This window comes from Dama dama, chromosome 14 (genome assembly GCF_033118175.1).
Source record: "Dama dama isolate Ldn47 chromosome 14, ASM3311817v1, whole genome shotgun sequence".
In the NCBI taxonomy this organism is placed as follows: Eukaryota; Metazoa; Chordata; class Mammalia; order Artiodactyla; family Cervidae; genus Dama; species Dama dama.
Genome location: NC_083694.1, coordinates 1,452,703 through 1,463,296, shown reverse-complemented (window position 1 = coordinate 1,463,296; position 10,594 = coordinate 1,452,703). Strand labels below are relative to the sequence as shown.

The 10,594-nt window shown below is 61.5% G+C and overlaps 1 protein-coding gene across 7 annotated transcripts in view; it reads right to left on the bottom strand.

Annotated features, from left to right (window-relative positions):
• The window catches only part of SOX13 (SRY-box transcription factor 13), a 45,286-nt gene continuing 34,692 nt past the window's right edge, over positions 1 to 10,594 (bottom strand). For 3 of the 7 annotated variants that reach the window (XM_061159859.1, XM_061159855.1, XM_061159856.1), the window contains 10 exons: positions 10,042 to 10,214; positions 9,061 to 9,129; positions 8,566 to 8,680; positions 6,062 to 6,147; positions 5,720 to 5,882; positions 5,259 to 5,368; positions 5,040 to 5,136; positions 4,180 to 4,323; positions 3,153 to 3,369; positions 1,268 to 1,690 (listed from right to left, as the gene is read on the bottom strand). In XM_061159859.1, the coding sequence (XP_061015842.1) occupies positions 1,414 to 1,690; positions 3,153 to 3,369; positions 4,180 to 4,323; positions 5,040 to 5,136; positions 5,259 to 5,368; positions 5,720 to 5,882; positions 6,062 to 6,147; positions 8,566 to 8,680; positions 9,061 to 9,129; positions 10,042 to 10,214 (1,451 nt within the window). In that variant the 3' untranslated portion in view covers positions 1,268 to 1,413. Of the gene's footprint in view, positions 1,691 to 3,109; positions 3,370 to 4,179; positions 4,324 to 5,039; positions 5,137 to 5,258; positions 5,369 to 5,719; positions 5,883 to 6,061; positions 6,148 to 8,565; positions 8,681 to 9,060; positions 9,130 to 10,041; positions 10,215 to 10,594 lie in introns of all 7 variants that reach the window. The other 4 variants (XM_061159854.1, XM_061159857.1, XM_061159860.1 and 1 more) reach the window with 3 other exon arrangements.

Here is a 10,594-nt window from a genome sequence, read left to right as displayed (position 1 = left end):
TTAAGTTACTAATCATTATCTTATTATTAACAAAATAAAGCACTATCTATGTTTACAGTCATAAAAAAAAAAGAAACAGCTGGAGAAAAGCTGGGTGTGGGGCAGGAGAAGGGGGAAGATGGGGGAACAGACACAAACTCCACATCTGTCCCTGTGGGGTGTGGGTTCCCTTCCCACCCTGCCCAGGGCTGTTCCAGATCTTTGGAGTCAGGTGCCAGCAGGATTTGATTTTCTTGGGGAAAGACTCAGTGATAGGGACCAGGACCGGGGCAAGCTCCCGGTGTGGCGTGGGGCAGGGGGAGAGGATGAAGCCCCCCAGGACACGGAGCCTGCCCACCTCCAGCTCCAGAGGCTGTGGAGCCCCGTGGCCTCGAGAGCCCTCCCACGCTCCTGCCGCTCACAGAAGGGGCACTGCCAGTGCTCCGCCCCGCTCCTGGCACTCAGGTCGGGACGGGGCTGAGGCGCCCCGTCTGGAGGCCAGCACGTCCCCGGTCTCGGGAGCTGGAAGTGGAAGTGACTCCCAGGGAGCTTACAGGGGAGTCAGGGAGGCAGTGACGGAGTGGGCAGGAGCGGCCGGGATGCCTGGGACCCGGGGCAGACTGGGGCCTGCAGAAACCCAGTGGGTGTCAGAGGGGCAAGGGCAGGCATTGGGGAAGGGAGAGACACAAACAAGCCCTGCAGAGAGGCAAGGACAGAAATGCACTACGGACACACAGAACCTGAGACGCCCAGACTGACATGGAGAGGTAGCAATTCGGGGACAGACAGAGGCGCAGAGAGCCCCCCAGAGAAGCAAGAATGGCGCCAGGAGACACAGCCGCGGGAGCTCAGCAAGGGCCCCTGGCACTCAATAAATACCTTATGCGATGCAAGAACAGACGAAAACACAGGTGCACACAGCAGCCAGAGACATGAGAGGCTTGGTGGAAGGGAGGGACAGCGAGGACAGCCAGACCTCTGTGCACAAAGAGCCTGCTGGTTAAAGCAGCCATCTGGGGCACTGTGGTGGTGACGGCGGGGTGCATGTTGGTCCCGCGGCAGCTGGTCCAGCCAGAACAAGAATGGAAATAACAAAACTGTGGCCCTAGAGGAACAGGTCTGTAGCTGCCATACCCCCAGGACGGGCAGACCTGCAGGGGGGGAGGGTCACACAGTGCCCGCTGGCCATGGGCCCCAAGAGCCTCAGTGGAGCCCGGCGAGCCCAGCCCATCGCCACTGAGCAGGAGCCACCGAGGCCACCAGCGCCTCCGTGTGCCCACAGGGGGTGTGCAGAGCGGTCACCTCCCGCCGCGAATGCATCTCCACACGCACAGCTGTGCCCATCTTCTGGCAGGCCCGAGTCCAAGTACCAGTGGGCGGGGCGGCTGTGCCCAGGTCTCCGCGGGGAGGAGGGCCGGGCTCGGGCCGCCGGGATCAGTCCGTGAGCACCACCAGCTCGCCGTCGCTCTTCTCCTCGCCCTCCGAGTCCTCGTCCTCGCTGAACCGGAACATCTCACCATCAGCCACCGAGTGCCTGTCCTCTGGGCCCTCGCCCTCCTCCCTGAGGCTGCAGGTGTTGACGATGACGGGCATGTTTGGGTCCAGGCCGCGGGGCACGTAGTGCTCCACCAGGGGCTGTGCGAGGGGCAGGCCTGCCACCCGCGGGTACAGGACTTCCGAGGGGCTCGTCTGCACCTGGCCGGTCTGCTGGCTGCGGGCAGGGGACAGGTGCGGTTACAGGTGCTCCCGACTCCGACCCCCGGCCCACTGTCCTCTGGGCCTCCGCAGGGCACGTCCTCCCACCCCCACCCTTCTGGCTCCAAGACACACACACCTGCTCCCTGGCGCTTTGCTGATGGCAAATTTACTGTGGGCTACAGACCTGCCCTGCCCGCCCCATGCAGCCACAGGGCCACATGTTCAGATACTCCTAGAGGATCATGTGTAAATTCAGTTTGGGGAAGTTGTATATTTCATATGTGCCAGGGAGTTTCCTATTTAAAGGAACCACTGGGATGCCTGCTTTGGTCAAGTGTGTGCACACGCAGCTCCCCTGGAAGCCCACACTAAGCCCTGTCTCTCTCTCTCTCACACACACACACACACACACACACACACACAGAGCTCCCCTGGAAGCCCACACTAAGCCCTGTCTCTCTCTCTCTCTCTCTCTCTCTCACACACACACACACACACACACACACACACAAGCCCTCTCTCTCTCTCTCTCTCTCTCACACACACACACACACACACACACACGCAGCTCCCCTGGAAGCCCACACTAAGCCCTGTCTCACACACACACACACACACGCAGCTCCCCTGGAAGCCCACACTAAGCCCTGTCTCACACACACACACACACACGCAGCTCCCCTGGAAGCCCACACTAAGCCCTGTCTCTCTCTCTCTCTCTCTCTCTCTCACACACACACACACACACACACACACACACAAGCCCTCTCTCTCTCTCTCTCACACACACACACACACACACACACACACGCAGCTCCCCTGGAAGCCCACACTAAGCCCTGTCTCACACACACACACACACACGCAGCTCCCCTGGAAGCCCACACTAAGCCCTGTCTCACACACACACACACACACGCAGCTCCCCTGGAAGCCCACACTAAGCCCTGTCTCACACAAACACACACACACACACACACACGCAGCTCCCCTGGAAGCCCACACTGAGCCCTATCTCTCTTTCACACACACACACGCAGCTCCCCTGGAAGCCCACACTAAGCCCTATCTCTCACACACACACACATGCACGCACGCAGCTCCCCTGGAAGCCCACACTGAGCCCTATCTCTCTCACACACACATCTCCCCTGGAAGCCCACACTAAACCCTGTCTCTCTCTCTCTCACACACACACACACACACACACACACACACACACAGCTCCCCTGGAAGCCCACACTAAGCCCTGTCTCTCTCTCACACACACAGCTCCCCTGGAAGCCCACACTGAGCCCTATCTCTCTCACACACACAGCTCCCCTGGAAGCCCACACTAAACCCTGTCTCTCTCTCACACATACACACACACACACACACACACACACAGCTCCCCTGGAAGCCCACACTGAGCCCTGTCTCTCACACGCACACACGCGCGCGTGCAGCCCCGGCCGCCAGGCAGGCCCGCTCACGGGGTCGCGTAGCTCTGGCGGGCATCCTGGCGCCGGGTCCTCATCAGAGCCTTGTACTCGCCCACCCGCAGCCGCTTGCCCTCCACGATGCAGGTGCGCTTGGGCCGTGGCTTGTACTTGTAGTCGGGGTACTTCTCCAGGTGCTGCCTGCTCAGTCTGGCCTGCTCCTCATAGTAAGGTTGCTTCTCCTGGTTGCTCATGGACTTCCAGCGGGAGCCTGGCCCAGCCCCAGGGCAGGCAGTCAGCACTGGGCTATGCTGACACAGCCCACCCTCTGTGGGTGCCGGAGACCCCACCAAGGTTTCGGGTCCCAGATTCATGTGCAATCATATATACACAGTAAGGGCCTGGCCCAGTGTGGGTGCTCCATGGATACTGAGCAAATGAATGAGGTTGACAGGTAGAAGGATACCCAACTGCTAGCTTAAGACTGCACCCACCCACATACCAAACTACCCGGCAACTCTGGGAAGCCTCTGGTCTGCATGATTTGCATAAATAAAAGAGTAGGCCCCCAGGCCCTCAACAATGACCACAGGCCTAAACTGGAGGAGCTGAGGCTTGAAAACAACTGCTTTTTCTAGCCCCACCTGCGCGACCCTCCACTTCTCGTTGGCCCCCAATGAGGAGGTATACTTTCAAAACCCTTTCTACTGACAGCCCAAGAATATGTCTCTCTTGTTTCCTGCCAGAGCCAACTCCAAGGGTCTGGGCAAAGAGAAGGACAGGTTAGGAAGAGATAGAAGAGGGAGAGCTAGACAATGTGCACACACACACTCTCTCTCCCCCCAAGTTCGTAGGTGCAGAAGAGCCCCACCGTATGACAAGGCTCTAGGACCCACTGGGCCCACTTCCTGCCTGATTCCCAAACACCGGCAGATTCCGTGGAGTTCACCATGGCCTGGGCCCTCACCCAGTAAGCCCCGGTTAGACCCAGCTGACTTCTGCAGCCAGATCCTGCTGGACTACGGCTCCGAGAGGCCCCATACCCTCCCCACCCCAGCCCCGAGACCCCACTGGCCCTCACCAAGGATCTTGCTGATGCTGGAGTTATGCATGTCTGGGAAAGCTTGGAGGATCTTCCTTCTCTCGTCCTTGGCCCACACCATGAAGGCATTCATGGGCCGCTTGATGTGACTGCTGTTCCGGGACTCAGGGAAGTGGCGGGAGCCTGGGGAGCAGGGGAGGAATCAGCCTGGGCGGGCAGCCAGCCTGGGGTCAGGAGAGTCCCCCAGGGCAGCCAGTGTGGGGTCAGGAGAGACCCTAGGGCAGCCTGGGGTCAGGAGAATCCCCCAGGGCAGCCTGGGGTCAGGAGAGTCCCCCAGGGCAGCCAGTGTGGGGTCAGGAGAGACCCTAGGGCAGCCTGGGGTCAGGAGAGTCCCCCAGGGCAGCCAGTGTGGGGTCAGGAGAGTCCCCCAGGGCAGCCAGTGTGGGGTCAGGAGAGTCCCCCAGGGCAGCCAGTGTGGGGTCAGGAGAGTCCCCCAGGGCAGCCAGTGTGGGGTCAGGAGAGTCCCCCAGGGCAGCCAGTGTGGGGTCAGGAGAGTCCCCCAGGGCAGCCAGTGTGGGGTCAGGAGAGTCCCCCAGGGCAGCCAGTGTGGGGTCAGGAGAGACCCTAGGGCAGCCTGGGGTCAGGAGAGTCCCCCAGGGCAGCTTGGGGTAAGGATCGTCCTCCAGGGCTGGCAGATCGTCCTCCCTTCCATCACCACCAGGGGTCACTGGAGCCTCCTGCAGCAGGCAGGGAAGACCAGCAGGGCCACAGGGAGGAGGCAGGCAAGGGAGGGACCAGTAAGGGGACTCCACAGACCCCCTAGGGGAGAAGGGTTGCAGAGAGACTCCCCTGACCCGCCCTGGCCCTGGCGGGGAGCAGCAGCGGCCGCAGATCCTCACCGTCCATGTCACAGCCCAGCATGGCTTCTTCCAGCGGGTGCACACAGCTGTCCTCCAGCCGCTCCTTGGCTGGTGATGTGTCCACGCCAATGAGGTCCTGTGGAGACAGGGAACTCGTAATCAGCCCCCTCTGCTCACCCCACTCCCTGCCCTGCTTTCCCGCGGTAGCCTCAGCCTCTGTGTCCCCCCCGGCCCCCGGGTGCAGGGCAGGGTCCGTACCTTGCGGAACGGGGCGCTGGGCGAAGCGTCTAAGGCTCCGCTGTGGCTGTGCAGCAGCTGTCGGGCATCCTGGATGGCTTTGGTGACAGCGTCCCCTTCACCGAGGAAGCCTGGGGAGATGGCGGGGACAGGAGCAGAGGGGTGCGTGAGCGAGGTTGTGTCCTGCCACCCCTGGGGTGATGCACCCTCCTCCCTTCTGCTGGCCTGCACACCCCCAAGCGGCAGCGCTGACGGGGAGCCCTGGTGCCCACAGATGGACGGGAGAAAGGCCTAGATCCCCGATGGTGGGGCGGTTGCTGCTCAGTCAGATCTGGCGGGGAGAGCAGGAAGGGTCTCCGGGACGCCGAGTGCTGAAACTCAAGGGGGCTGAAAGGAGCGAGTCTAACCTCTGGTCATAGAGACTCTCACGGACCTGTTCAGATCCCGCTCTCCCTTAGCAGGGAAAGGCGTGGGGGGCTTACCCAAAGGCAGGCTAGGGGGGTTGGCCTGCAGGTCCAGCGTGGGGGCCCCGTGGCTTGGGGGACGTGGTCCACAGTTGCTCAGCTTCAGGTTGGGGGAGCTGGAGGAATTAGGCAGCTCCGAAGCCTTGGGCTTGGCCGTGAGGTTCAGCGGTTGGGAGGGTTCCTGAGGGAGACGCTGAGGGTCAGCAACACCAATGGGGCCAGGGGCACGTGGGCCAGAGCTGGGCGGAGGAGACAAGGAGGCGGGAAACCAGGGCAGAAGTACGGGAGCACAAAGGACCCCCATCCCCGAGGGGCGGCCGGCCCTCGAGGGCCAGGGCACCGGCCGGTGGGGGACGGTACCTGCAGGGGGTGGTGGGCTGACAAGGCCCCAGGCCTCTTCACCACTGGGGCGGGGGGGCTGTGCAATAGCTGCAGCGGATACTCCACTATGGAAAAGGCGGCAAGGAGAAAAGCCCTGGATGAGCACAGAACAGCAGACACCCTGCTTGACGAGGCCCCAGCAGCGCAAAGCAGGCGGAGGCTCAGAGCGGCCCAGTTGGCTTCCAACTGCTGCCTCCCAGCCCGAGTGCTGCTGAGGCCTCCTGGCCACCCCACCCACCCCCACCCCCACCCCGCCCCCTGTATCTTCATCCTGTTCTTGCCCTTCCCAACCCACTGACTACAGAGTTCCCACCCAAAGGCAAGATGAGCTCTACTCCTTCTACGGATTGTGTACCTACTACAGGCAGGGCGGGTTTCCCAGGTGGCGATAGTGGTAAAGAGCCTGCCTGCCAGTGCAGGAGACTTAAGAGAGGCAGGTTCAATCCCTGGATTGGGCAGATCCCCTGGACAAGGGCATGGCAACCCACTCCAGTGTTCTTGCCTGGAATCCCAAGGAGAGAGGAGCCTGGCGAGCTACAGTCCATTGGGTCGCAGAGCTGGACACGACTGAAGTGATTTAGCATACATGCATACACATGCAGGGTACAAAAGCAGCTACCTGGTTTGTAGTCTGTCTTATGTGCATTATCAAGATAATCTCTAGTGTGCGGCATATGAATAGGTACTCAGTTTACATCATCCCATTTTACAGATAAGGAAACTGAGACGGGGAGAAATGGCACGGGTGCCCATACAGCTAATGAATGGGAGCACTGAGATCTGCACCCAGACCTTCCCCTGTATAGGCTCGAGCTCTCTTCTACGTAGCTGGGCTCATTCTCCCTCAAGGAGGCCCAGCCTCACTGACTTGACAATTGAGATGGAGAGATGAGCCATGAAGATAAGCCACTGCCGACAAGATCGGTGGTGATACGGGCTGTGTGCGTGGCGTGCCAGAGAACTCTGCTCAGCTGGGGGGACCGGACCAGGCCTCCCAGGGGGAGGGGGGTGTCAGTGGGTGGGTAGGTGCAGTGGAGGCGGGCGGGTGCCAAAGCAGAAGGTGGGAAGTGAGGGCGGCATGCCGTGGACCAGCGGGGCTCGCGGCCTGTGACGGCTGAGCCTAGGAGTTTGGACCCTGTCCTGTGGGCTGTGGGCGCCACTAACGCTCGCAACCTGGCGGCGCAGCTGGCGGCCACAGGGCTCCCTGCCCACTAGGATCTGGGAGCAGATAAAGCAGGTGGTAGCCTGGCCAGCACAGGTCTCCCAAAACTTACTTCCTGTCACCCTTGCCCGCGAGGCTGTGGACCCATCCCCGCACAGGCGCCTGCCCTCCTCAGCCCTGCATCTCGGCCCCGCGAACACCTGGAGGTGCTGTGGTTTTGTGCAACCCGCCCTCCCCTTCACCCCATACCACCCCCAGTTCCCACGCCTTCACCCCAGGAAGCTGCCCTCAAAGCAGGGTCTGACTTTCCAGGCCTTTATGCTTTCCCTGCCTCCACCCTGAGTCACGGGGGCTGACCCAGGAACTGTGGCCACAGCCCAGAGGCCTTGCTGCTGGACCCACGCTGGATTTCCTCTGCTGTCTCTCACGTGGAACGAGAACATCACCAAAGGGAGCTGTTCTCCAGCTGACTAAAACCCGATCCCCTCCTGGACCAGGGCTGGCAGCGCCTCCGCCTGCCCCCAGGGCCGCTCACAAGGACTCCGTGCTCACAGCTCCCTCACCGCCTCCATCCCACGCTCGCTGCTTTCATTTGGGCTTGTCACCCACATCTCAAGCATCCCCCCAACAGCCCCCGACCCAGTCTCAACTCCACCTGGTACCCGCCCTGTCCCCCACCACCCACAGCCAGTGTGACAACGCGGCCTCTGCTGAAACGTCCGGGCACATCCCACATCCTACAGATAAACTCCAGAGTCCACGCTCAGCCCTGCCGCCGGCCCACACCGACACCCCACTGGGCTTCCGGCCCCAGGATCCAGGCCCCGGCTCTCCACCCTCAGTTCCCAGCTTCATCCTCACAAGTCCGCGCCCCCAGGACCCAAGTGAGCACCGCAAGAAGCCCTCCCAGATTCCCTGGCTGTTGGTACTCTGCTGTCTCAGCTCAGAGTCCACATTTTATCACCTCATGGCTGCCTAGCTACTGGTCAGCTCCGGACGCACGGCTGGCGCTCTGCTCTGCGGTCACCGAGTCCCGTGACAGGGCAGAGCAGAGCAGGAGTGTGAATTCGGGAGATGTATAAATCAGTTAATGTTCAAGTACTGATATTCTGGAACAGGAAGTGTCCCAGAACTGGAGACTAGACCTAGATTGGCAACATCCTTAGTCTGGAAAGCACGTTATGGTTATGTGCTGTTTCTTTTCATTCTCCCAGTGAAATTCAGAAAGAAGGGATTATAGACAGATCCCAAACTGAGACCCAGAAAGGTGACACTGCAAATTGACAGAGACAGCAGTTCCTGGGCTCCTTCCCACACTCACCTGGTTTGCAGGGGATGGGCTGAATGGGCAGAGCCAGCTGGGAGTCGGGGGTAACAGGCAGAGGTTGGTGGCTTGGGGGGAAGGCTGGAATCATGACGTAAGGCATGTTGACCTGCTGAGGGCAAAGAAACACTGGGAAAGTCCTGGGGGTCCCAACCAGTTACCCAGCTGTGGTCAGCCCTGGACACAGAGGGTTGGCCTGGGAAGAGAGGGCAGTTTTCAAAAGGATCTATCGGACCCCACACCCGCTCCACGGGCCCCTGTCTGCGCCCTCAGATCCCAGCTGGGAGGAAGGTATTCTGGGCCCTGCCCTTGGCACGGGGACGAAAACAAGGGAAGGGGCAGAGCAGACATGGGCCTCCCTGCTTGGGGCCATGCCTGAGTGGTTCTGCTTCATCCACAGCCGCTGTCTTTCCCCGTTCACAGCACGTCTGCACACTGGCGTCCACCCCGCAACCTCCAGCTCTCCCACAGCCCAGCCCTCCCCCCTTTTACCTGGATCTGCTGCTGAAGGAGGTTGATCTTATGCTGCTGTTGAATCAGCTGTTGCTGCTGCTTAGCAATCTGGCAGAAGGAAAGAGTAGGCAATGGGAGCGTGGACATTAGGCCCCAGGATCCCACTTCCCATAAGCCTTTGCAGCCCCATCAATAGCCTGCCTTCCACACCAGTGGACGGATAGGCAGGATAGCTGGACAGGATAAGAAGCCAGCCAGCCAGCCAGCCCTCCAGATTTACTCTCCCTTTGCAGAGAGCTCGCCCTTCTCTTAGAGACCAGGAAGCAGCTGGTTGCTTTCGCTCAGAGCCCCCCAGCACCCTCCACCCTGGCCCTCTTGCAAGGACTGATGCACTCCCAGAGGTGGGAATCCCAGCCCCTTCCTGCGGCCCCCTCCCCACCCGCCTGTGGCCTCGGCCTGCACCAGCCAGGCCTGCCCCACGCTCCCCACAGTGCCCGCCCTGGAGAGCAGGGCCCCCCCACACTCCCTGCTGTGCTCTGAAGGTGCCCACCCCGAGAAGCAGGGCCCCCCACACTCCCCGCTGTACCTAAAGGTGCCCGCCCCAGGGAGCAGGGCCCCCCACACTCCCCACTGTGCCTGAAGGTGCCCACTCCAGGGAGCAGGGCCCACCATGCTCCCCGCTGTGCCTGAAGGTGCCCACTCCAGGGAGCAGGGCCCCCCACACTCCCCGCTGTGCTCTGAAGGTGCCCGCCCCGAGAAGCAGGGCCCCCCACACTCCCCACTGTGCCTGAAGGTGCCCGCCCCAGGGAGCAGGGCCCCCCACACTCCCCGCTGTGCCTGAAGGTGCCCGCCCCAGGGAGCAGGGCCCCCCACACTCCCCACTGTGCCTGAAGGTGCCCGCCCCAGGGAGCAGGGCCCCCCACACTCCCCGCTGTGCCTGAAGGTGCCCACCCCCGGGAGCAGGGCCCACCACGCTCCCCGCTGTGCCTGAAGGTGCCCACCCCGGGGAGCAGGGCCCACCTGCTCCTGCTGCTGCCGGGCCAGCTCCATCTGCTGCTGCTGCTTCTCCAAGAGCATCGCGGCCATGTTCTTCTGCTCCGAGTGTGCAGTCAGGAGCTGGTCCCGCAGAGCAGACAGCTGGTGGATCATGACCAGAAGCTGCAGCTCCTTCTCTGCCAGGCTCTCCTTGGTCCCTGCTCCACAGGGAAACAGCCACTGTTGACAACTTTTGTCTGTTCATCTGTCCACCAGCTCACCCGTAGGACACTGAGCAATTGCTATCCCCCAGGCCCCTGCCAGGGACTGGACCGCAGAGAAGACTGGAGCATGATCCAGGGACTGGACTGCAGAGAAGGCTGGAGCATGATCCTTGCCCTGGAGCAGGCTCCTCATCCAGTCAGCTGACCACTAGCTGCTCTGGAAGCTCCCCACCATCAGCTGCTCTTCCAGGCCCTGGAAATGCTGATGGTGGGACATCTCAGGCCTGGCGCACCCCTGGGGTATCCTCAAGAGCCCAGTGCCACCGAGCCAGGTGGATAACTGTCCCATGGGAGAGTCCAGGGGGATACATGCA